Source organism: Dendrobates tinctorius, unplaced genomic scaffold, assembly GCF_039654945.1.
Source record: "Dendrobates tinctorius isolate UK_male_01 unplaced genomic scaffold, ASM3965494v1 ptg000060l, whole genome shotgun sequence".
Taxonomy (NCBI): Eukaryota; Metazoa; Chordata; class Amphibia; order Anura; family Dendrobatidae; genus Dendrobates; species Dendrobates tinctorius.
Genome location: NW_027361728.1, coordinates 11,197,329 through 11,224,326, shown reverse-complemented (window position 1 = coordinate 11,224,326; position 26,998 = coordinate 11,197,329). Strand labels below are relative to the sequence as shown.

The following is a 26,998-nucleotide window of genomic DNA, read 5'->3' as shown; positions in this document are numbered from 1 at the left end:
TGTTACGTCACAAAAGTTGTGACTCAGCAGCGATCTCGCTACCGAGATTGCTTAGTGAGACGGGGCCTTAACAATGTATTCAGATACTGTTTCTCTGTATGACCTCCAATTTTTTTTTCTTTTTGCTCACTCATAGTCTTGAATGGGTGAGTCTTATCCAGTTTTTGGAAGAGAGTAGTTCATGATGTGATTTTTTTTTTTTTTTTTTTCCCCCACACGCACACACGTAGATTTGTCAGTAAAAAAAAACAAACCCCGCCTCGCCTGCACTAACATTAGTCTGAGCTCTGTCCTTTTTTACAGATCGAACTGAGTGAGACCTCACAATGAAAAAATTACATTTTGGGCTTGGACTCTATAATGAGACAGGCCTCACATCACAACACTATTTCTCATACTGACATTTGTGCAATGTTTCCTCTGCTGTCTGTTGTGTGATTTGGCAGTAAAAAAAATAAACCAGGGAAATTTGCAAACAGGTGTAACATGTGAGTTGAAAATGTCAAGATTCATGGAAGTCTGTGGGGGCAAAGTCGTGTATGGTTTGTAACTTGTCACCAAAAAGCCAACAGGGCTGGCATGCTTGGGACACTGGGGTTTGTCACTTCATTGAGGTTCTTTAGAAGCGGTGTTGCAATGTAATAACACTGGGATCTTTGTCACCCGACACGTGTTGCTGTGTAGCCCCTGCCTGCAGTAGGTGATCCAGAAGTTCTCCCCACGGACATGTCTAGAAGAAAGCAGTCAGGTCTTTCTGTTCCTTTTAGCTGAACTATAAGGCTGTGTGCACACGGTGCGGTTTCCACAGCGGTTTTGGCCTCTGCGGACCCGCAGCAGTTTTAGCTGCGGTGTACAGTACCATTCAAATGAATGGTAAAAAAAAACGCTGTGTAGACGTTGCGGAAAAATCCGCGCGGATTTGCTGCGGTTTTGAAACCGCAGATAGAATTGACATGTCAATTCTTTCTGCGGAATCCGCAGCGGGTTCCTGTCTCCACCATTGTGGAGATGGTGAATCCGTAGGACCAAACCGCAGGCAAAACCGCAGATAATCCGCAGGTCTTTTGACCTGCGGTTTATTTGCGGTTTTTGCAAAATCCGTGCGGATTAATCCGCAGCGGATTCCGCAGCGTCTGCGCACACCCTAACTCGGTGGGTCTTGATACCGTCTAACAGAACAGCTGTCATTGTTGTACATGGAGACCAATCACAGTACAGCTTTCATTTTCCCAGCGGGATTTAAGAAATGAAAGCTCAACTGCCATTGGCTGCTATGAACATCAAGGCAAGTTGTTTTAGTGCCAGTGGGCCTAAGGCTAGTTTCACATTTGCGGACGGAGGGCTGTGGTCTTCCTCAGTGAAGCCCTGCCCCGCCACACCTCCGGTTAGCTCCACCCATCTCTGCATGTGGCTTCATGCGGCCTGCGTACCCCATCTTTAACATTAGGTACGCAGGCCGTGCTTCATTATGCGGATGCCGCCGCATGCGTCGTTTTGACAATGTGGCGCCTGCATAAAATTCCAACAGGATGCGTCTTACGCGGGTCGCCGCACCGTCAAAGCGACGCATGCGGTGGCATCTGCATACTGCGGCACAGCCTGCGTACCCAATGTTAAAAATAGGGGCCGCATGCAGAAATGGGCAGAGCTAACTGGAGGAGGTGCGGCAGGGGCGGGGCTTCACGGAGGAAGTCCCCAACCCTCCTTCTGCAAATGTGAAACCAGCCTAATTTATTTGAGATCTAATGGAGACATAAGCATATATCTGTGGGAGTTATGATGGTCATTAAGATGTGATTATTACCAAATGCCAGCGTCTGTGATAGGACTTGCAGAAATTCCTTTTGTCTATGGGTCTATAAACTGTCTGTAATTGGTCAAGTTTGATCTTTGCACATCCTTTGTGTCCTGGGATAGCTGGTGCTAAATGTGTCAAGCAATCACTGATCGCCTTCCATCAGTAGACCCAACGCTCTGATAGTCATCATAGAGAAAAGGTTTTTATGTCTGTGGCCACAATGAGCGGAGTATGTTCTGTTTAGTAGGAAAACACGGCCCCTTTGTTGTTGCTGCACCAGTTGTTATATCACTGTTGGACCAGTATGGACCTGTATGGGTCTGCGCCTACTCATAGTTAAGACATGGGAAGAGGGTAGTCCATACAATGACAGACGTTGAGTGCATTAGTTTAACATGCTAAAAAGATTAACTCTATAGAAAAGCCTGTTTAGCAGCCAATGTATAGACTGGTGAGGGGCTGGCTGAGCCAATCAGCCAGCCCCCTTCACACACACACAGCTGAGGACGTGCAGACACTAAATTGTGGAGCTGTCAGGACCAGTGTTGACGTCTTGTGATTGGAGTATCTTTCTTAATACAAGTATTAGTAAGTTGTGTATATTAATATTTGGTTGCAGTTAATTCCTGCATCTTCCAGATACATTACTTTTTTTAAAATCCCATATTATGTGAAGGGACAACTTGCCCTGACGCTCCTTCTGTGAGAAATGAGGGTCAATAATTTTATGTTACTGACACCTCCTCAGATCTTGTTCCTTCAGATGTGACTTCAGAACCAAATTTTTTCTTAGTACATTTATTACATCTGATTAGTGCTGGTATGACTGTGCTTTTCTCCATGCTGGGGACGTTCAGCCCACCTTAGATGCAGCGTGCATGTTTTTTTTGTTTTTTTTCTCCTTCGCTTTTTGTCGTCTTTTTGTTCGTTCTTACCATGGTTTAGAAGTACCCAGCATAGATCTGGTCATTGTTAATGGAAGGAAGGGTTTGGTCAGCAGCATAATATCCTATAGTGCTTTACCCCGGTAGATAACATCAGGGCTCATGCATGCACATGGAACTGTGTGTCCGAGGACTCCGCGAGCTGTCTGATAGGGTTGAATAGACTGAGCCACAGCACTTGTCTGGGCGCTGAAGGCATATCCTCTACAAGGGCCCGATTAGAGGTTGCAATTGTTCCAAATAAACAAACAGTGCCAAATTTCTTTGATATTGTAATCTTTTGATAAAGAAGTCTGAAAGGTCCTTGGAGACCTTTTTTTAGATTTTAGACAAAATAGTTGAGTGGCAGGACTTCCCTTACTGATATGCCGTGGGCTGCTAAGCACGGCTTCACTTGACCACTGATGTCAGGAGGAATTGCACTGGACTGCTGAAAGTGCGGCTGGGAAGAGGTAACCTTGCATGATTTTTGGAATGTAGGGTGGAAAATGTTGGGCATTTCCATGATTAAATGCTGAGTTGCTGCGGCTTATTGGAGAATCACCGGAGAGGCTTTCCCTGCTGATTTGCTCCGATTAACTCTGACACACGGTAAGGTTTTTAATATTAGACAGTGTGGGACCATCCCAATCAGTCACCTTGTCAATGGTGGGACGGCTTTTATGCTATTTTTGATGAAATACAGTATTACTAAGAACTGTTATTTAAATGCACTTTTGCTATTTACTTATTTAGTTACAGCAGGGTTTTTGTTAATTTTGTCTTTTGTAGGTTTTGTATGATTTACTGGCAGGTAGATTGTCCCAAAAAGAGAAGCAAGTGTGCTTTTTATTTCTTTTTTTTTTTCTTTTTTTATATACAAAATGTGAAAAGTAGACCACCTCTCCACAGGATCAGCAAACAGGAGCTGTCGTCATAGAAACAGATTTCCAACTGTGACTCTGGAAGTTACTTTCCTTTTTGGGGCTAATTGCTCATTCTGTGCCATGCGGCTTAGTTTGTGCCCAGCTTTGTAAAATGCCAGCGTATGTAAGTCTGCAAGTGGGATCCCACCGTACAGTGGGGACTCTGTCCTTCCACAGTGACGTAGCTGTGCAGCATTCTGTTTGCACAGGCCTCAACAGCCCTTAGGAATATTTGCTGCCTCGTGGGGCGAGTTAATGACTTTACAGCTTTTTCTGGATTATTTTCCTGAATTGTGGCTTCACGTAGTGAAGATTTCATGCTGTAATTCTGCTGGTTGTGATCTCTGGATTGATGTTTGCTTGAAGCGAGCTGGAAATCTATAATGCAGTGTATAATATGCCGTAGTTCATTCTGAGAAATGCGTTGTTTGCTTTCTGTATGAGGTTCGGATTCCCCGAGTGTCCCCCTCATAAAGTGATAATGGCTTAAGCCCCACCTTATGGTACTTATGCCCTGAGTGCCCCTAGATAAAATAATAATGCACCATGTATCCCCTTAAAGTAGTAATCACTCCCCAATATAACCCCTTAAAATGTTGGAATGACCTTATATAGTAATGATGCCCGGCCATAAAGCATAATACGGTAGTCCCCCTGGTATAAGCCAATACAATTGAGTGGCACTCACCAGAGCAGACAGCTGTGGGCCGCACGAGGGGCTCACAAGCCATTGGTTGGGGACCCCTGCCTTAGAATATAGTTACTTTATAACCTGTTCATGCATGAAGCCTGCTCCTTAGGCCTGTTTCACACATCAGTTTTTTTGGTCAGTCAAAATCCGCTAAAATGGCGGATAGCGGATCCGTTCCTGTACTGACCACAACGTTTGTCACCGGACCGTTATTTTAACGGCTCCGTCAAAGGAAGAATTTTAAAGGAACCGCTGCCGAGGGAGAGATTTTTCAGCTGCCAGAACAGAGTTTAGGTTTAAATTTCCGGCTTAGTGAAGCCCTTCGGGCATGATCAGTGAGAAGTGCGGATCCTGCCGCCCGAAAAAACGTTGCATGGTCCGTTCGGGCATGTCGGCGGACGTCAAAATTTTGGCGGATCCGCAAAAAAAACGGGTCCAACGGATGGCCATCTGTCAAGATCCGCCGGTAATGCAACTCAATGGGGAAAAAAAAACGGATCCGCCAAGAAAATTGGCGGATCCGTTTTTTTTTTTTTTGCAAAACTGTGGATTTTGACTGGACACAAACGGATGTGTGAAACAGGCCTTAGTTGGAAAATGCCTTTAATTATCTGGTGGGGAAGGCGTTGGGGTGCATCTTGGGGCTCCTTCAGACTGAATATTCCTGTTGATGACTCTTTTTTTTTTTTTTGTGAGCAGGACAGGAAAAATCACATTTGTTCACATGATTGTCAAGCCACATTCTGCATATTTATAAAGCGTGACTGTCTCCATGTTGTGACATGCTAGGGGTGACTGGTGTAGATGGAGCCTCTCCTCGTATGGCTGTGTGGTGGCTGCTGTATGCCTATTGAAAGCTGTGATTTAGGAGATTTTGGTCTGGTTAGGATCCTCTGTGTTGCTCTACGTCTTCTTTTTGGTAGTTTTGTATTGCCTGGCTCCGAGGGACAGGCTATATGAGAGTCAGGGTGACGGTGGGCTTCAGTCTGTGGCGCTCCATTAGTTCTCCTAGTTTGGACAAGCGGAGGGTGACGAATCCAGTATTATTTTTTACTATTAATATTGTCTTGCATTCTTTATGAATGACTCCTGCACCCACATCTCCTTCCATTAAATCATCAACCACTTAACCCTGTCAGTACCGGCATCATCGTCCACATGTATAGAATAGGCTGCACTTTTTCTTTTACCTGTAATGTACATCTGATCTATGTTGCACAAAATATAGATGTTTCCATTATTGTAATCATGTTTGTAAATGAAAGGGGTTAATGACATTAAAAGGGTTGTGAGGACATGTCAAATTAATGCTCTATCCTATAAGTTATCACTATTTGATTAGTGGGGGTCGAACAACCACATCCTCACCGATCAGCTGTTATTAGCGGTAGCTAGATGTGTACAATGTGTAGGGGCCGCTGCTGGGAGCTGCAGACCTACTATTCGGCTCTTCCCTGATCTGATATTGATTGCCTATCCTGAGGATAGGGGATCATTATTACATGCCTGGACAAGTCTTTCAGTCTTGCAGCTTGCTTAGGCCAGTGTTTGGACCTTCAGAATGTATTGACATGAGCAGAATTCACAGCAAATTATAAAATCCTGAAGGCTGTGTTCACACACAGTGGTAGTAAGCGCATGGCCAAGTGCCAGTAGCTGCTATTGACCTTGGCGTTCTTTGGAGACATGTGAAGCTGCCTTCTTTCACATCTGAAAACTATGTGACCAAAAACCATGGTAAAACTCATTTGGGTTTGCCACATGGTAAATGGCACACTGCAGCACTTGTGAGCCCACTCATGTGTTGAACACATCTAGAAAGCTGTATGTGCTGTAATTGTTAGTATTTATTGGGAGTGTTCCCTATTCACCAGACAGACATAGTGTTCATCCTGCCTCTGTCTGGCAGGTACGAATCCGTACAAAGTTTGTTCTAATATGAGTGCAAGACGCTGCTCCTTTTTATGTAGAAAGCCCCTGAGAACAAACATATGCTATGTGACATACAGTATTTTTTTTGGTTCTTAAAATGTGTCCCTGTGGTAAACGGGTATCTTGGTATTCCTCCTGACTATGGTAACTGTCAGGTGCATGGTGCACATCTCCATCCCCCTCCACATGGGAATAGGCATCTGAATCGCTGCAGGAAACACTTAATTTTTCTGATAGCCTTTTTTATATTTGTGGTGTACATATCCTGCACAGCAGCAGAGTTCCCCCCCAGAAAATGCCACTTGCAGTAATTAGAGGGAAACCTGTCGGCAGCAGCTTAGCATGGCAGTCAGTGACAATGTCTTATTGGCCAGGGTTCATCAATTAAAACTCTGCTTCTGTTATCCCGATCCATTGTGGGGAAATGTTGCTTTCTTTGAATATGCGAGTTTGACTGCAAGTGCACTGGGGGAGTCTAGATGCTTTTGTAGTCCATTGCTCCTCTTCAGTTGGACTTTGGCTGGTGGCATAGGTGATAGCTTTTCTCCTCTGTCAGTCAAGTGACAGATGGCGGCGTTTGGTGGTGAGAACTGAACAGAAGCGATGGATGACCCCCCCCCCCCCCCATGCACTTACAGTCTAATTAGCATAAAGGTAACATTTCTCCACAATGAAGCAATGGATTGGTGCCAAGTAGTAGTATTTCAGTTCTTGAACCTTTACCTATAAATTGCAAGCTCTAGTTGTTTTTTTTTTTTTTTGTTTTTTTGCCTTTTAGGTGCATAGAACACCTATGGGTGCTGTTTATAAATAAAACCGTATAGTGTGTGCACAAGCCCTTGAATAAGGCAACATACGTTGTTCTGCATTATCGTATGAAATGAAAGCTTAGCAGAATGGAGCTTGTGTTGTTGTGGGAGATCTACAGTGGTCTCCAGATTCCCCATATTCCAGGAACAATCGTCTGTGCCTTATGTGCGGCTGCTTGTTTTGTGTGTTTTATAGTAAAGTTTTTTTTTTTTTTTTTTTTTTTTTTACAGCGTAAAAGTCCGGTATATTGAAGTTTGGAGGAGGGGCGCTATCTGAACTCTGTGAAAATGGAGAATGGGGAGAAGATCAACAAGGGGCAAGAAGATGAGATGGTGAGTGGATTTACTTGTGTGTTTTATGTTCGTCGTCCGCATATCTATGATAAATGCTATTACGTGGAAATGGCCATTGCTGTTCTTTCTCACAGAGCTACTGCTGAAAGCCATACTTACCAGTGGCCACTGATGAGGACATGATGCGATAACACTGAGGTCTTTGGCCATGTTCACACTGTTTCTGCAGTGCTTTCTGGAATTCTATCTAAATCCCTTTAAAAACTAGATTTGTATGAAACCCTCACTGAGCCATAGATTTCTGTGATGCAAATAGAGTTCAACTGAACTTCTTTTTGTATTGTTCTGTAAAAATTGTCATCTTTTCGAAAGATCACAGAAACATAAGGCCAGATTCACACTGGTCTTGATGAGTGGGCGTGCTGCAATCAGACGCTCCTGACTCATGAAGAGGTGCATGCGTTGTCATGAATCTAAAGTGATGTGCGCTGTACTAGATATCTTGGAACACCACAGCTCGCAATTAATTAGACTGGTCATGGCATCGCGCCCCCATCCCTCTCCGTTCACTTCAGTGGATCTGGGAGAAACTGCAGTGAAGACTCCAAAAGTGGCTACATTTTGTAACTCTTCAAAGCTTTTATGCCCATCTGAAAGTATCCTTTCTGAAATAAATAAAAATAACAAAGAACACAAACTGATTTCATTCTCTTCCTATATGTGTCAGACGTCTATGGCTCCATTGGGGTTTCATCCAAGTTCCATTTTTAGGGGGACTCAGACAGGACCCCTGAACACACTGCAGTAACACCGGATCTGTAAATTTTTGTGCATTGGGCCCTAGGTTGCTCTTAACTGCATTCAAAAGCCCATCATAGCAACTCAACCTTAGAAGATGCCAATCTGTAGCATTTCTTTCATTGCAAGGCTCATCATCGTTGTTAATTTGTTTTTATCATTGCATTGGAGTCTAAGGATTTCCAGAACTTATTCTTAAGGCTATGTGCACACGTTGCGGATTGATCTGCGGATTTTTATCGGTCGTCCATGACAGCACCACCTGAGAGAGGGGATCCGCCCTTCAGGAACAGGAAACCTACAGATACAAAAGGGCGGCACCTCTCCCACGCATCAGTTGGTTTCCTGTTCCTAGAGGACGGGACTTCCTTCAGATCGTCCATCATGGAGTCGTCGAGGGATTCCCAGGCCGGCTGACCGACTCAGGTAGCGGGGGGATCTCCTACCTCGGTCAAGCTCGGGGTACCTGGAAGCGCCACGGTGGGGCCGGGTAGGTCGCCACGGCAGTGGTTGGAGCAGGCGGAGCAAAGGGTCCGGTGGACAGCCGTCTCCAGAATGCGGGCACCAGGTATGTATGCAGGCCCCTCCTGATGCGTTTTCCCCCGGGGTCCGGTCTCAAACCCCCTCCGGCCGGGTCGGCGGTTGCGTCCGGTCGCCAAGCGCAGGCTGGCGCGCATGGGGGCGGCGGGCATACCGGAGCCGGGGGCGCCGTGCCGGCTCCTTTCCGCGCGCTCCCGCGGCCTCTGACGCGCGGCGGAAGTGACGCGGTAGAAGGGGCGGGGCCGGGAACGCCAAAACCGGAAGTCGGGTGCCGGCCACCTTCCTAGTGTGCGCGGCGATCCGGGGGGACGCGCGGTACCCGAGGCGGTGGGGGGGGGACGGTTCATGCGGGGGAAGGTCGCGGGAGGGTTCCTGGGGGAGGTGCCGCGCCAGTGCCCTGCTGACCGGATACTGGGAGGCCTTAAAGGGCAGGAGGTGATGCTGCCGGGGTGCTTCTGAAGGCCCAGTGATGGATGACAGAACCCCCATAGAGCAGCAGGACGTGCAGGAGCACCCACAGAAGGAGGCCTCGGTGAAGCCTCATACGAGTGGAAGCGGATGAGTGAGCAGAGCCGCAGAAGTTCCTCCAGTCTAAAGGATTCCACCTGCCTCCCTCCGTGATCCGGTACCTGCCTCATCTGCATGGGTAAGAGATTTCCGTGAATGTACCCTGATGCAGTGTTCCCTTATGCTGGTTTCGCAGGGGAGGAAAGCTACGGTAAAACAGAAGCACAGGGAATGTGCGCTCTGTAGTTGCCCCTTACCAGACGGCCACCCCAAAAGACTATGTCAGCCATGTGTGCGACAGACGGTAGGGGTTGGAAGGGGACGGGGGCCCAGGCATAGACTGACAGGCCCTTGCACTCTCCCCCATCCTTACAGGGACAGAGATGAAAGCCCTATCTAAAAGGGACTCTTCTAGGGGGAGAGAATTTAGTTTCTCAGGGTCGGAGTCCTCAGCTGCCCCTAGGAACAATTACTCCTCGGATTCCCCGGCCTCCACTTCATCCTCTTCGGATGAAGACTCAAGCCGATTCTGCTTCCCATTAGACCAGATGGTCAAGCTAGTTAAAGCAATAAGGTCCACCATGGCAGTAGCAGACTCAAAGCCAGAGCTTTCGGCACAGGTAATGTTCGGAGGACTAGATCCCAGGAAACACAAAGCTTTTCCATTAAATGATAAGGTCCAGAGCCTGATAGAAAGGGAATGGAAGAGACCCGAAAAAAGGGGCTCCTTACCACCTGCCTTCAAACGGAGGTACCCATTTGATGACCCAGTGGTAAACAGATGGGATAAGGCCCCTAAGCTGGACGCGGCAGTAGCCAAAGCCTCCAAAAAGTCCTCCATACCGTTCGATGATATGGCCTCCTTAAAAGACCCGCTGGATAAAAAAGCGGATTCCTTTCTAAAGGGAACATGGGAGATGTCAGCAGGCGCCCTAAGACCAGCGATAGCTGCTACTTGTATAGCCAGATCCGTGATGCTCTGGCTAGATCAACTAGATTCCCATCTGAAGGACGGAGCCCCAAGAGCATCCAGTCGGAAAACTCTACCGATCATCCAGAGTGCTGCGGCTTTCTTGGCTGATGCCTCAGCAGACTCGGCAAGGATGGCGGCTAGATCAGCTGGGTTATCAAACGCAGCTCGAAGGGCCCTCTGGTTAAAATGCTGGCCAGGAGATATCCAGGCCAGGTCACGACTCTGCTCCATTCCATATGAGGGGAATATCTGTTTGGCCCCGTCCTGGACGAACTTTTAGAGAAAGCCGGGAACGATAAATAGAAGTTCCCCAGCCTCCCAAATCCTTCTTATAGACGCCCCTTCACCAGGAAAGGATATTTCCATAGAAGGCCGTCCAGAGATCAGGGCAGATGGGACGACAAAAGGAGAGGTACAGGTTTCATGTTCGGAGGAGGGGGGCGCCAGGAATGTCCATCACGTGACACTAAAAAACCGCCCCAATGACTAGATGCTGTGGGGGGAGACTAGCTGCCTTCTATCCAGCCTGGTCGCTGATCTCTAGCAGCAACTGGATACTGGGGGTGATAGCTGCGGGTTTACGACTAGAGTTCACCCGGGTTCCCCTAGATCGATTTAAGGTCACCCCTCTCAGGTCTTCCACATCAGAACAAGCTGCCCTGGAGGCCGAGGTTCATGAGCTTTGCCACAAGAAAGTCCTGACTATGGTTCCAGAGGGAGAAAGGGGGAAAGGTTTCTACTCCCCTCTGTTCCTGGTCCGCAAGCCAGACGGCTCCTTTAGGACTATAATTAATCTCAAGTCCCTCAAACGATTTCTTGGTTATACGGCCGTTCAAAATGGAAACGATCAATTCAACAATAAAGTTGTTGTTTCAAAACTGCTTTATGGTGGTGTTAGATTTAAAAGATGCATACTACCATATACCCATTCATACTGCCCATCAGCGCTTCCTCAGAGTAGCGGTTCAGTTAAATGGGTCAGTTGAACATTTCCAATATGCGGCCCTCCCCTTTGGGGTGGCAGTCGCTCCCCGGGTGTTTACTAAAGTGGTGGCGGAAGTTATGGCCCATCTACGTGAATCTAACATTCTAGTAGTCCCCTACTTAGATGACTTCCTGATTATAGGGAAAACGGCAAAACATTGTAAGGAACAGCTACAGAGGGCAATGTCGGCCCTAGAGCGGTTAGGTTGGCTGCTTAATATCAAAAAATCTCGGTTACAGCCGATGAGAATTCAGCAATTTTTAGGCCTGATTCTAGATTCTGAGAAACGGGCTGCCTCCGGAGAAGCTTGTTCGCCTACACTATCAGATCCTAAACGCTGCCAATAACCCCACCATGTCCCTCAGGAAAGCCATGTCCCTTCTGGGTTCCCTTTCCTCCTGTATCCGGCGGTCCAGTGGGCCCAGTTTCATTTAAGAACACTACAGGGGAGGTCTTACTGCATCAAAAAATCCTTGGAGGTTACTTGGAGGGCCAGCTAACCTTGTCCCGAAGCACAAGGGAGTCCCTATAGTGGTGGCTAGAAAAGGATAATTTGTCCAGAGGGGTTCCCTGGGAGTGTGACATATCCCCCATAGTCACTACGGATGCTAGCCCTTCCGGTTGGGGGGCTCATATGGGTGAAGTCCTAGTCCAGGGCCTATGGGACCATCACCAGATAAAAATGTCATCTAATTTGAAAAGAACTGACAGCAGTAGAGCAGGCAGCTAAGAAGTTACTTATGTATCTGTAGGGCCATCATGTGCGAGTGTTCTCCGACAATCAGGTCACAGTGGCTTATGTCAACCACCAAGGTGGGACTCGTTCCAAACCCCTGAGGAATGTGGCAGAACGGTTGTTCCAACTAGCAGAACAGCCATTCTAAGCTGAATGTGCATGCCCTCGTCAGAGCGCAGCCGTTAAGCAGCTTGAGGCCGGGCCAGTACCGGCATGGGAGACTGGCTGGGAATCCCTTGTCCTGTTGACATAAATGCCGCAACCTACTAAAACAAGGAGAATGGTCCATAAACAATTCGATCTTCGACCTGATTATACAAAAATGGAGACAGCCAGAGGTAGATCTCTTCGCCACCAAGGAAAACAGGAAATTAAGACTATTCTGCTCCCTAAATCCCAGAGAGAACCCCCTGGCGGTAGATGCCTTTCTGATAAAGCGGGACTTCAGGCTAGCATACGCCTTCCCTCCCCTATCGCTACTACCCTTGGTGTTGAGAAAAATCAAGAGAGACAGAGCAAGGGTCATAGTCATTGCTCCATTTTTGCCCAGGAGGGCATGGTTCTCATGCCTCAGGACCATGTCGGTGTCCGATCCTTGGGTTCTTCCGGACATCCCGGATCTCCTATCCCACGGCCCAGTCTTCCACCCTCAGGTGGCTGGCCTACATCTGACGGTGTGGAGTTTGAGCGGGCACTCTTAAAAGAAAAAGACTTCTCCCCAGACTTGATTAACACCCTACTTAAGAATAGGAAAGCCATTACTACCAAGATCTATGCTAGAATTTGGAAGAAGTTCCTGCAGAGCTCTGAATTAGTTGCTGGGGGTTCAACTCCAATAAATCAGATCTTAGAGTTTCTTCAGAAAGGTCTGGATATGGGACTTTCCACTAGTACTCTTAAAGTACAAGTATCAGCTTTGGGGGCTCTCTTTAGCTGCAACATCGCAGGTAATTACTGGATCAGTAGGTTCATTAAGGCAGCAGGTAGGTCCAGGCCAGTAGTGAAGGATAGATTCATGCCATGGGACTTGAATCTAGTCCTTACGGCCATGACGGAAGCTCCATTCGAACCTATTTCATCAGCTTCCATTAAAAATCTGTCCCTCAAAGTAGCCTTCCTGGTAGCTCTAACCTCAGCTCGCAGAGTAAGCGACATCCAGGCATTATTTAGGCGTCCTCCTTATATACAGGTTAGGACGGGTAATACTCAGACCTGATCCGGCGTACTTACCTAAAGTGGTTTCTAACTTTCATAGGACTCAGGAAATAGTCCTTCCATCCTTCCTCCCTAATCCAGCTAATGAGAAGGAAGAAAAACTACATACCCTGGATGTTAGGAAATGCCTCATAGAATATCTGGCAGCTACCGATCCTTGGAAGAAAGATAATGCCCTATTTATTTCCCACCAAGGCCCTAGGAAAGGTTGTAGAGTGTCAAAAAATACACTAGCCAGGTGGATTAGAGAAGTAATTTCTGTAGCATACACTTCAAAAGGCAGGTCGCCACCTGGGAAGCTGAGGGCGCATTCCACCAGAGCCATGGCGACCTCGTGAGCCGAGAGATCAGAAGTCTCCATCGACCAGATATGTAAGGCGGCTACTTGGTCCTCTCCGAGCACCTTTTATAGTCATTATAGGCTAGACCTGGGTGCTTCCACAGACCTCTCTTTTGGTATAAGGGTGCTGCAGGCTGTAGTCCCTCCCTAAATAGTTATTACTCTCTGTAATTCTCTCAGGTGGTGCTGTCATGGACGACCGATAGTCTTAGTTACTCACCGGTTAACGGTATTTTTCGGAGTCCATGACAGCACCCGTATATTCCCTCCCTTTTAGTCTATTTTGGGTGTGCACTCCTTCCTCTTATACGTACACGGGTAATTTAAATAGTCGTGTATAGTATTGTATATAAGTTATGCTATTAACCATTGTGGTGCTCTGTAATCCAACTGATGCGTGGGAGAGGTGCCGCCCTTTTGTATCTGTAGGTTTCCTGTTCCTGAAGGGCGGATCCCCTCTCTCAGGTGGTGCTGTCATGGACTCCGAAAAATACCGTTAACCGGTGAGTAACTAAGACTTTCCTCGCGGATTTGGTGAAATCCGCAGGTAAATCCTTTGGATTAGCCTGCGGTTTTGCCCTGCGGTTTCACACCTCATAATGATAAGGTGTGAAACCGCTGCGGATCCCGTACAAACAATTGACATGCTGCGTATTGTAATCCGCAGCAAAACCGCGCCGAAAAAACTGCAGCATCTGCACAGCGTTTTTTGATTTGCATAGACTAACATGGTACTGTACACCGCTGCGGTCCGCAGGGCCAAATCCGCTGCGGATCCGCAGCAGAATCCGCAACGTGTGCACATAGCCTAAAGAGAACCTGTCAGCAGGATTGTGCACAGTAACCTACAGACAGTGTCAGGTTGGCGCTGTTGTACTGATTAAAAATAATACCTTGGTTGACTAAATCCATTTTGTGGTTGTTGTTTAATCTTTTCAGTTAATGGTATTCTCGTGCTCCAGGGCGGCCTGTAGGGGCTCTTCATGCGGTGCTCTGATTAGGTATTCACCAGTACGGCTTCGGACAGGTCACTGATTCCTCACTGACCTGCCTCCTATTTTACATGCTGAATATTATATATTTTTTTTAAAAAAAGAAAAAAACACATTCTACTTGCAGATGCCTATGGCAATGCCTGCACTGCAGCATGATCGCATCTATAATGTGTATTTTTTTTTTTTTTTATGGTATACATAAAGGTTCGGTCAGCACCATTTTCAGACTGTTGTGTTTTTTTTTGGGTTTTTTTTTATGTATACCATGAAAAAAAACATCATTGTAATGACTCCGACCTGCCTCTCTGTAGGCTACTGTGCACAATCCTGCTGACGGGTTACCTTTTAAGTAGCCTTTTTTCCTCAGGTACTCATCAAGCTAATATATGAGGATATCCTGCAATTAGAACAAAGTATTGTTTTCCCAGTTCTCTTATGAGTTTTTTCTTTTTGTATTGCATTGCCATATAGATGACGCCGATTTGATTGTTATTCCAAATATAATATAATGGTCATGTCATAGAAGTTCTCTGAGGGTTAGGCTACCAGTGGCTATCCAGCTCCTGGTATTTACACCGAGCTTTGTATGTTCACTGCGTAATTTGATCATCAGATCATATCTGTATTCTCTGGTGCATGGACCATTCGGACTATATAACATCCATAGCAGGGTTCATGTGCACAGTGCTTTATGGCAAGTAAAAATTCATAGCCTTGAACATGTACAGTTGTCATTTAAAGAGGACCTTACACCAAATTGTACATGTTGAACTGGGCACATGATATAATAGTGGCTGCAGAGTGGAATTCAATGTGTGTGATTTTGTTTGTAAATTTCACCTCTTCATTGCAGAGATATTGCCAATCAAATGTTTGGCATCTAATGCATTTACTTAATTCAAGTACTCCTGCATCCTGTATGACCTCTGGCTGACAGGACCTGTGGATTCAAGTCTTAGGACCCTGATATTACCACAGGTTCTTCTGCACTTCTGTGTTGCCTGATTATGATTGGTCAGCATTATACAGGAGACAAGTACACGCCCTGGGTGAAAACTGTCTAGTAACTTAAGTCCAAGTAAGTGTTAACTCATTAGTTGCAAAATATTTTATTGCTAATATCTCTGCAATGGAGAGTTGAAATTGACAAAACACTTTTTATTCCACTCTGTAGCCACTATTACATGGTGTGACCAGTTCAACATGACAATTTGATGAAATGTCGTTTTTGACGGAGTTACCTGGGACTTTTATTATTTTTGTTTATGGGGCTAAGAATGAACTAATTACCTACCTGCTCTGCCCAATGCCGATCTTTGTCAGCTCAGAGAAAAAATGAAGCGGCAGGGGAAGCCCTGGCTGAGATCGTTCCCATGCTGGACAGGCTGGTAGCTAACTACCTCCATGTTAGTTCTTGGGCCCCATACACAAAAATAAGGCTTGGATAACTACTTTAAGTTAGTCACCTGCCTGTTTAATCAGAAATCTCCCTTTATAACCTTTTTGTAACCATTGTCCTTTATCTCAATACAGGAGATTGATGGATACAATCTTTGCCGGTGGAAGTTGGCTTTAGTAGCTGTGGGTGTGCTGTGCACTGGAGGATTTCTCCTCCTCCTTCTCTATTGGATGCCTAAGTGGCGCGTGAAAGCATCATGTACTCGGACGACGTTGAAAGACTGTGACGTTGTGCTGCTGAGAACAACTGTAAGTCTAAGTTCTCTATGTAGTATGGCCTGGCTAATGCGGGCCGAGTGGTATATCTAAAGGAATATGGGAGTGGTTGAAAATCTTACCCGTTGGCTATGACCTTGTGACACACTTGGTGTGTAGATGGCTATAATATGTATAGAAGTTGTCGTCTTTTTTTCTTTATGAACCTTTTGTTTTGGCTTATATGTTGTGACAGAGCAGTAATTGTGCTTCTGCCTGCTGTGCAGAAAGCGCCATGATTGGTAACCGCTTTCCGCATGAAGTATTGTTTCAGACCTCTTTGTTCTTTTACCCATTTAGCAACCAATGTGTTGAAAAGTGGAAATTAACGTTGGTTGATTTCAGAGCGAACTGTTCTGCCTGTAGTAAGCTTTTGGCTAGTACTCAGATCCATGCACTCCACATTTGAAAAGGCTTTGCTCTTATTTCATTTTTTTTTTTTTTTATAACCTTTTTGGTGGTGATCAATGAAGTATTCAGTGGTGAATGAAATGGCTTATATCAATATAAGAATACCTTGTGCTGAAGTAAGCATTCCGTAGTTTTCTGGTCATTGCCCAAATAGGCTTGAAGTGATACATGTAAGTGGCCTTCGTTCTCTTCGAGTGTTTCAGCTGAATGAAGCTGTCCATGAAGCTAGCCATGCATATTATCACAATGTACAGTAGTCATGTGCTCTTTGTTGACTTTGATCTTGAATTCCCCATCCCATGTTGTTCTCCCTTCTTAACCCCTTAAGGACTTGCTAATTTTTTGGACCTTTAGGACAACACAATTCTCTTTCCATTACAACGTCCCAGGAGCCAGATATTTATTTTTCTCTTGCATAATTTTCTCTTTTTTTTTTTTTTAAATATAACTCTTTGCCCCCGTCTCACAGATCTTCCTTACCCGACCTTCCTATAACAATTGACAGCATCACGCTTTCCCCCGTACCGGAGGTCCGCTGCCTCGGAGTAACCCTTGACTCTGCCCCGTCCTTCAAACCGCACATCCAAGCGCTCTCCACCTCCTGTCGCCTCCAGCTCAAAAATATTTCCAGAATCCATCCCTTCCTCAACCCTCTAAAATGCTTGTGCATGCCCTCATCATCTCCCGCCTCGACTATTGCAGCATCCTTTTCTGTGGCCTCCCTGCTAACACCCTTGCACCTCTCCAGTCCATCCTCAACTCTGCTGCCCGACTAATCAATCTCTCTCCTCGCTACTCCTCCGCAAATCTCTTCACTGGCTCCCATTCCCTCAGCGTATCCAATTCAAATTACTAATACTGACCTACAAGGCCATCTACAACCTGTCTCCTCCATACATCTCTGAACTAATCTCCCGATACCTTCCTTCACGTAATCTCCGGTCCTCCCAAGACCTCCTTCTCTCCTCCACACTTATTCGCGCCTCACCCAACCGCCTCCAAGACTTCTCCCGAATAGCCCCCACCCTATGGAATTCCCTGCCCCAACACGTCCAGCTATCAACCACAATCGGATCCTTCAGACGGAACCTGAAAACCCATCTCTTCAGGAAAGCCTACAGCCTGCAATGACCCCGCTGCCTCCTCACCACTACTGGAGCTACCGCCTCACCATCACTGGAGCTGCTGCAACCACCCAACCTACTGTCTCCTTCTCCACCATCCTGTAGCATGTAAGCCCGAAAGGGCAGGGTCCTCTCTCCACTCTGTATCAGTCTGTGATTGTTAGTTTGTTTACTGTAAGTGATATCTGTAATTTGTATGTAACCCCTTCTCATGTACAGCACCATGGAACCAATGGTGCTTTATAAATAAATAACTCTTAAAAGGTTTTGGCCTACATGTAACTTATTACCAAATTGATGTATTAAATATATTTGTTTTGGTCTTTGAACGTGCATCATACGCGATCAAATTTTATAGTATGGGTCAGTACGTTTCCATTGATAAGAATTTACAGGAAGTCCCCGGGTTATGAACGAGAGCAGTTTTGTAGGGTTGCTCATAGGTTGAATTTGTATGTGAGTTGGAACAGATACATGGCTGGTAAATGGTTAATAAAAAAAAAAAAAAATCCCCTTGGAGGTCACTTTGTTGTAAGGTCGTGGTGAACATATTATAAAACGCAGTGGCCTCCGAGGCCTGGTTGTGTCCACAAGTCTTGGTCTATATAGTCAACAGACTAGAGATGGCAGAAAGAACCGGGCTGGATGGCAGGCAGCAAGATGGCTGTAAAAGTGAACTTCAGATTTATTTTACATCTTGTTTGTAACCATGAGTCATATGTACCATAAGTAGGATGTTAGTAACTTGGAGACGGCCTATATAACATTTATATTTTTATTTATTTTTACATTTGTTATATATGTATATCATTTGATATGTACACTCACTGGCCACTTTATTAGGTACACCTGTCCAACTGTGTGTTAAGACTTAATTTCTAATCAGCCAATCACATGGCGGCAACTCAGTGCATTTAGGCATGTAGACATGGTCAAGACAATCTCCTGCAGTTCAAACCGAGCATCAGTATGGGGAAGAAAGGTGATTTGAGTGCCTTTGAACGTGGCATGATTGTTGGTGCCAGAAGGGCTGGTCTGGGAATTTCAGAAACTGCTGATCTACTGGGATTTTCACGCACAACCATCTCTAGGGTTTACAGAGAATGGTCCGAAAAAGAAAAAAAATCCAGTGAGCGGCAGTTCTGTGGCCGGAAATGCCATGTTGATGCCAGAGGTCAGAGGAGAATGGGCAGACTGGTTCGAGCTGATAGAAAGGCAACAGTGACTCAAATTGCCACCCGTTACAACCAAGGTAGGCAGAAGAGCATCTCTGAACGCACAGTGCGTCGAACTTTGAGGCAGATGGGCTACAGCAGCAGAAGACCACACTGGGTACCACTCCTCTCAGCTAAGAACAGGAAACTGAGGCTACAATTTGCACAAGCTCATCGAAATTGGACAGTAGAAGATTGGAAAAACGTTGCCTGGTCTGATGAGTCTCGATTTCTGCTGCGACATTCGGATGGTAGGGTCAGAATTTGGCGTAAACAACATGAAAGCATGGATCCATCCTGCCTTGTATCAACGGTTCAGGCTGGTGGTGGTGGTGTCATGGTGTGGGGAATTTTTTCTGGGCACTCTTTGGGCCCCTTGGTACCAATTGAGCATCGTTGCAATGCCACAGCCTACCTGAGTATTGTTGCTGACCATGTCCATCCCTTTATGACCACAATGTACCCAACATCTGATGGCTACTTTCAGCAGGATAATGCGCCATGTCATAAAGCTCGAATCATCTCAGATTGGTTTCTTGAACATGACAATGAGTTTACTGTACTCAAATGGCCTCCTCAGTCACCAGATCTCAATCCAATAGAGCATCTTTGGGATGTGGTGGAACGGGAGATTCGCATCAGGGATGTGCAGCCGACAAATCTGCGCCAACTGTGTGATGCCATCATGTCAATATGGTCCAAAATCTCTGAGGAATGCTTCCAGCACCTTGTTGAATCTCTGCCACGAAGAATTGAGGCAGTTCTGAAGGCAAAAGGGGGTCCAACCCCTTACTAGCATGGTGTACCTAATAAAGTGGCCAGTGAGTGTATGTAGGTGTGTATGTATATATCTATATATGCATATACGTTATATATTTTGCATCATGTTCTGTCATAACATTTTCATTTGTAGCTGTATTTAATGTTAATGTATACATATGTTAACATTTTTGTTCACTTTTTAGTTTTGTGACTAAGGATGAACAATAACTGCAGTTCTAGTGTACCTTTTTTTTTTTTTTTTTCAATTTTTTTTTTTGTGTGTGGAGGTAATTGTATAGAATAAATTACAGTGTTATAATAATACATGTTAAGAACATGGCGATACCAAATGTATAACCTTTTTAAGCTACATTAAATTTTTTTTTTTTTTTTTTTTCCCCAAGATTAAAGCATTTTTCTATTGGTTAACTGGTGTTTAGGGGTTTTTGTTAAAAACACTCAAAATACATAACAAACCAATATTTGAGTCTCTGAAGGGGGACTTGACCATGCAATGATATGGTCACATTCATTATACACAGCACTACCTGTGCTGTGCTGTGTATCACGCTACCAAGTTAGGCCCAGCCTCCCGCGGATCTGACGGTCTCTGGTGTATGACAGGTCCAGAGACGTGCGCTGCTGTCACTATTGAGGGTTCACACTGCCTGCATCGGTGAGAATGTACCGGTATATTCTTCATAGAGCACAAAGTGACCTGCTGATGACAGATACATTTGTCAATAAGCGCTGGCTTTTGTCTACAGAAAAGAACACTGAAGAAGCTTGGTACATTAGAAAACTGTGTGCTCTACTTTACCAACATTACATTTTTTTTTTTCTTAAGACTATATATTTTTTATATTCTCATCAGAATAATATTCTGCCTTACTTTTTATCACCCCAATCATGCCCCCTCTCTGCCCTTGTAATGTACACTATAAATTGGGATACAGGAACCACCAGAGGTAATAAAAGGTTGTCTTGTGGTGGCTGCTGCAAACTCGTCTCCTTCCTATAAATTATATATTTTTTTCTGTATAACACCATTTTCGTTAGCAGCTTTGAACATTAAAGTTTACAGAACTAAATATATCAAAGTTTCTTTTCAGCCATTTGTCTACTGCTGACTATAGCTCTATAAATAGTGGCACACAGAGTAAACCATTCTGGGACCGACTGTCCCCATTAATGGCCTGTCTTACTAACTTGTGTTTTAGACTTGTGGCTATAAACTGTGCAGACTGAAAAGTAAATGGACATAAATGACATGATTCCACAAGTTTCTCTACATAATTTTTGCACGTTTATCTCCTCTTACATCGCTTTCTGTATTGAGACAAACAGCCAAATGTCAATGTGGATATCTACCAACAGTAATCTGACCTGTAATAAATTCCCATTGTAAGATCGTTCAGGAGGTGTCTGGTGCTATGCTTATTGCCAAAATCCAAAATAAGAGGACTTGTAATGTTTATAGTTATATCGTCTATTTGTTCTAAACCAGGGGTCTCAAACTCGGCAGAGTAAATGGGCCGCACATAAAAACAAATTTGAGCTGGCGGGCTGCATTCCTTTCAAACTTAATACACCTCATACACTTGCGGCTCTGCTCCATACACACATGGCTCCTCTCCATGCGGCTCCGCTCCGTACACACATGGCTCCTCTCCGTACATCCTGCTCCTTACGCCTCGTCCGCGCGCGGCTCTGCTCCGTACGCCTCGTCCGCGCGCGGCTCTGCTCCGTACGCCTCGTCCGCGCGCGGCTCTGCTCCGTACGCCTCGTCCGCGCGCGGCTCTGCGCCGTACGCCTCGTCCGCGCGCGGCTCTGCGCCGTACGCCTCGTCCGCGCGCGGCTCTGCTCCGTACGCCTCGTCCGCGCGCGGCTCTGCTCCGTACGCCTCGTCCGCGCGCGGCTCTGCTCCGTACGCCTCGTCCGCGCGCGGCTCTGCTCCGTACGCCTCGTCCGCGCGCGGCTCTGCTCCGTACGCCCTGTAGACCCCTTCTGACCCCACACATAAACTTGCCTTCATCCAGCACCATGACAACCAGCACAGACAGCAGCGTCCTGCATACACTGAGGCCCCTGATCATGTGACCCCTGACTCCTCCCCCTCCTGTGACCTCATCCCTGGTCCTGTGCACACAGAACAACCATCCTTCGCTCCTGAATGCGCGCCTTTCACCTGCCTCAGGGAGTGAGACATGTGGTGCTCCGCGAGTCCGCGGGCGACAGATGCCTGCCTCAGGGGCCGCATGCGGCCCGCGTGTTTGAGGCCTCTGGTTTAAACGATTGTCACAAGTTAAAGACTCTGTTCAGTGAAACTTCTCCACTGTGTATATTTTTTTTATTCGGGCTTATTGCACATACATAGTGTGTGTGTATATATTATACACGTTACACTGTACACATCCTTGTTGTTGACCAGTTACTAGTTTGGCTGACTATCTCTCCTCACCTCTTTCCTTCCTATACATATGCTCACATGCACAAGTTTTTGTGTTCTCTAAACATTATTTATTATGCATTGCTTATATAGTGCTATCATATTCCACAGCATTTTACAGACATTGTCACTGTCCCTATTGGGGCTCACAATCTAGATTCCCTATCAGTATGTGTTTGGAGTGTGTGAGGAAACCGGAGAACCCAGAGGAAACCTGCACAAACACGGGGAGAACATATAAACTCCTTGCTGATGTTATCCTTGGATTTGAATCCATGACCCCAGCGCTGCAAAGCAACAGTGCTAACCACTGAGCCACCATGCTACTCATACTTTATCATTTAGTGGTATATTGCTGACCGAAATACAGGTTAAATACAGTGGGCATGCCCTCTTCACACTTTGTTTTGGCAATTGCTTTGCTTTTTCACATTCTTTAGCTTTGGAAGTCTAAAAATGTTTTGCGCTGGCTTCCCCTAAATGTGCGGTTCCAGAAGCATTAGGTGATGCCATTTCACAGCTACCACAGTGTCCATAGCTTCCGTTAGGATCTGGAAGTACATAATAAATCTAGTGCACCTGTCAGGGATTAATCCTGCCAGAATTTGAAAGGAAGCAATGCCGTGTCAGCAAATTTGCCAACCAAGGTTTTGCTGAGCGCTATGTGATGACATCAGTGCAGCCTGCTCACAAGAAATAGCAGTAGGGTGCTGCTCCCGGTGCACACTTTGGAAGATAATTTTGTAAGCTGGTGTAGTTCTAGCTGCTTCTGTTCTCCTTTTTTATCAAACCAGTGTTATGTACCCCATGTTATTTTTATGTACCATTACAATGCATTTGCTTAATACAGAGTTATTGCTCATTTTGTCTGTATCTTAGGTTCTAGCTGCTTATATGTGGCGCTAACTGGCCGATCATGTGGCACTCTACTGCCCTCTGTTGGTTTCAGATATATAGCTTTGCCTATCAAATGCTGAAACCTGGAAGATATGGCTGTCGGTGTATACAGTCCAAGCTGAAAGTGATTCCTGTTAGTCTCTCACCTAGCTAAATCAGTTCTCATACTTTGCACTGACGAGGGCCAATAGCCCGAAACACCATGTCTGCAAATTGAGATACTGATTTGGCTTTTATCCTAAGTCACATTGCAAGACTCGTTAAAGGGTTGATTGTGACTTGCCGAATCGCTACTACCAACAGGTGGCGCTATAGAGTTCAAGTCCTCTATTTCCTTGAAGAGGTAATTTGCATAGCCTGTTAACAATGAAACTTTTTTTTTTTTTCTTTTATAACCAGGATGAGTTCAAAAGATGGTTTTGTGCAAAAGTGCGAATACGTTTGTGTCCAGGAACAGATCCCTTTGAAAGTCCTAAGTCCATAGCAAGCAAAGTTATAAATGGTCACACAGGCCACCTCCCTGAGAGTCCCTCCGAGCACAGTGAAGATCATCCAATGAACAATGCAGCAGTCCCACTAAACGAGGTGAAAATCAATTCTAATGTTAATTATGAAAACCTGTTAAAGGGGTTATCCAATCAAAACCAATAAGTATGCAGTTACACAGAGAGACTGCAGACTTGCTGGTTTTGACCGGACAACCTCTTTAATGTGTGTGGTGTATAGTGCCAGTATATATATCTGGTGTTAGGGGCGTTATATACAGTATATCACATTTATTTTGTAATAAGATATCATCTTGAAACAAAGTGAAATAAATGCTTGGCTTAAATCTGCAGCATCATGAAGAATCTAATCTATGGAATGGAATGGTATTGTCTACACTCTTTTGTAAAATCATAGAATAGTTTTATTTCTGTTTGCGAACTTTGGTCATGTTAGAGAGAATTCACATTCTGCAATATGTCACAAACCCCATGCGACATGCTGAGGGGTTTACTTTCTGCAGAATCTCATTTTTAGTGGAAGCCTGGGTGAAAGATGCAGACATTATGCAGATTTAGCCCGTGGTCAGATGCTGAATGTCGGACCTCAGAACTGCAGATATCACTGTTGAGCCATTGTTCTTAAAGAGAACCAGTCAGCAGGACATAGCCCTATAAACTAAAGGCATGACCATAATGGTGCTGATTAATAAGATACCTAATGTAAAGGGATCCAGTCAGTTGCTGTTGAATACTCGCCTCGGTGAAAAGATTTACTAAGCCGAAATCTCGATTTGTTCATGTGCTGCTTCCGGGGCCATTTTATTGAAGTCCTTTACATAGGAGGCTGACTCCCACTGCTCATGTGCTGCCCACACAATGATGACGGTGGTGCAGAATTTTAAAAATGAGGCAGGTCACTGATCCTCTGCAAGAAGCAGAGGAGACTGGTGGGGGACAGAGGACCAGAAGAAGACCCTGCCCCAAACCACACTGGTGCACAGAAGACATCATTTTCTGATAACTTCATAAGGTGAGTATTCAGCAGCCACTGAGCGGATCCCTTCACATCAGGTATCAGATTAATCACCATCACAGTGCCATTATAGCCATGTCTTAAGTTTATAGGGCTAAATCCTACTGACAGGTTCTCTTTAAGTGGAAATAGGAATACAGTAAGGCCAAACACAGTGACCGTGGTGGGGTTCAAGGCCAAAAATGGCAGCATTGGCGTGCATCTGCTGTTTTTTTTTTTTTTTTTCTCTTTAAATTTCTTGTGAAATGATTAATTGATTTGGCATGGGAATATCTGCTTCATTGTGGTATTACAATCGGCAGCTCAGTTTTGTGGGTGAAATGGTGATTCTTCCTGCAAATAATTTGATAACTTGTTAAACACTAAAAACCTGACTTAAATGCTCCGCAACTGAAATGATACTTAAGGCGTGCTTGGCGTCTTCCTTGGGGAGTGTAAAGTCATGCGGATGCTAGAATGAAAAATATATACATTGTGCAATATGTTTACCACCATTTCACAAACCTCATGCTGTCACCAGCACTTAATCAGTACAGATTTCATAATGCAACCAGACCGTGCTCCAAGGAATCAGTTCCTATTGAGATCTGATTTCCTGCATTGGGCCCTTCGCTTTAAGCGCTCCTGTGCATCTGAAAACGATGGAGAACTGCAGTTTAGCCACATATCAATGCTTAAAGGGAATCTTTCAGCAGGATTTCATGCCACATACTATTTATATGTAGCTGTAACTCTTTGCAAGACGAGTCCAGCAATACCTTTTACATGGCCAGTCTGTTGCTCCATTACTGAAAAAAAATCTGCGTTTGCATTGATATGTGAATGAGGGTGTAGATCTGATGTCTTTGTCACTCCAGCTCTATTATCCGCCCAGCACCAACTTTTCCTACTTGACTGACTGTTCTTTTGCCTGAAGTTACACAGTATAGAGGCTGCCATTCATGCAGGAGGTGGCAGCACTGGGCAGGAAATAGAGCTGGAGTGACAGAGGCTTCAGATCTACAAGTAGCTCTTCAACCTCATTTGCATATTAATTTAAACACTGATTTCTCAGTAACAGAGGTATGGGCCAGCCATGTAAAGGTATTATTGGACTTGTTTTTGAAAAAAACTACATACACATATAAATAGTTTGGGGGTGAAATCCTGCTGACAGATTCCCTTTAATAGGGGCACAATTTTGTAGACAGATGGCACTTTATCAACAGAACTTTATTAAGTCAGTTTATAAACCGCTCTGATTTACAGTAAATCGCCCTGTCTGCATTATTTTCGTCTGTGTCCAGGCTTTTGAGGAGGTCTGGCTGACACGGCATTACTATATAGAAATGGCTGCAGCATTGCTAAACATGGTTCTGCACAGAAACAGAAGCTCCTTGTATCCTCTGGTGTTTATCCTGGGCACCAGGGTGCCAACCAACGTGGGAAAATTAAATGTTAAATTATTGCAGCTTGGCACATGTTTATACCTAGAAAGTGGTAGATTTCAGGAGATTAGTTTGCTTCCACTTTATCATTATTCGTGACCTTTCGAGTGTTCACACTGTCATCATTTGTACTTGGTGTAATTCTCCGATATTTGGGGGCTTGGGGGATGTCTGCTTCTGACTGCTCCTAGTTCTTACTCTTGTCTGGCTTCTTACCTTCTCCTCCACAGGTTCATTATTTTGTGCATCACAGTGTGACTTATTACTGGAATGATTTGCACCAAACATTCTACTACTTAACGTAAGTATTGTGTATGTCAGTGGTGTATCGGGTCATTTCCTTGTTTGTGTAATTGCAGTCTCAGTGCAAACAGTAACATCTTTGTCTTGTGTTATGCGGTCATTACTGTATGGTCCTGAAGGGGTACTACTTGTTATAAGAGCCTCTTGATATTAGTGTGTTCTCCATCTCTGCAAATCATGGCTGCGATGGGAATATTTGCTTTTAGTTCCTGGCCACCCACAGGCTCTGTTAAAAATAATAAAAAAAAGCCACATGTAACAGTGCATTGCTGTTTGCTTAAATCCCATCAAAATTAATGGGAGTTACCCAAATGGCCTCTGGCGGCCGGGCAGCAGTTAATCTTGGCTAAGAAAGGCAGAGATGATTATAATTCATTGAGTTGATCACTGTTGTCCCCATACTGGGACCCCATTGATCCTCTGTAATCCATGATGAAATTAAGCACACAGTGCACATTCATATTGGTGGGATACGGCATGGAATAGGATCTCACTCCTACACTCACCGTTGCTTTCCCTTGTGGCTTGCACGAGCAGACACACTCACCACATCAAAGCTTTTACATCACAATTCTGTCGTAAAAAGCTGCAAAATTTGGGCACAAAAGTTTTGCCACTAATGGCGTTCTGATGGCATTTTTGCCTGACTCTAACAAAGTGGATGGAGCTGGTGTGGGGTGGGGGTGCTTGGCAACCCCAGATCATCAAGCTGATG

General features: G+C 45.2%; 1 protein-coding gene across 2 annotated transcripts in view; it reads left to right on the top strand.

The window, feature by feature from the left end:
- ATP13A3 (ATPase 13A3) overlaps positions 1-26,998 on the top strand; it is a 192,748-nt gene that overhangs the window by 45,136 nt on the left and 120,614 nt on the right. For both annotated transcript variants that reach the window (XM_073578686.1, XM_073578684.1), the window contains exons 2-5: positions 7,311-7,412; positions 15,996-16,169; positions 23,432-23,617; positions 26,211-26,281. In XM_073578686.1, the coding sequence (XP_073434787.1) occupies positions 7,368-7,412; positions 15,996-16,169; positions 23,432-23,617; positions 26,211-26,281 (476 nt within the window). In that variant the 5' untranslated portion in view covers positions 7,311-7,367. The remainder of the gene's footprint in view (positions 1-7,310; positions 7,413-15,995; positions 16,170-23,431; positions 23,618-26,210; positions 26,282-26,998) is intronic.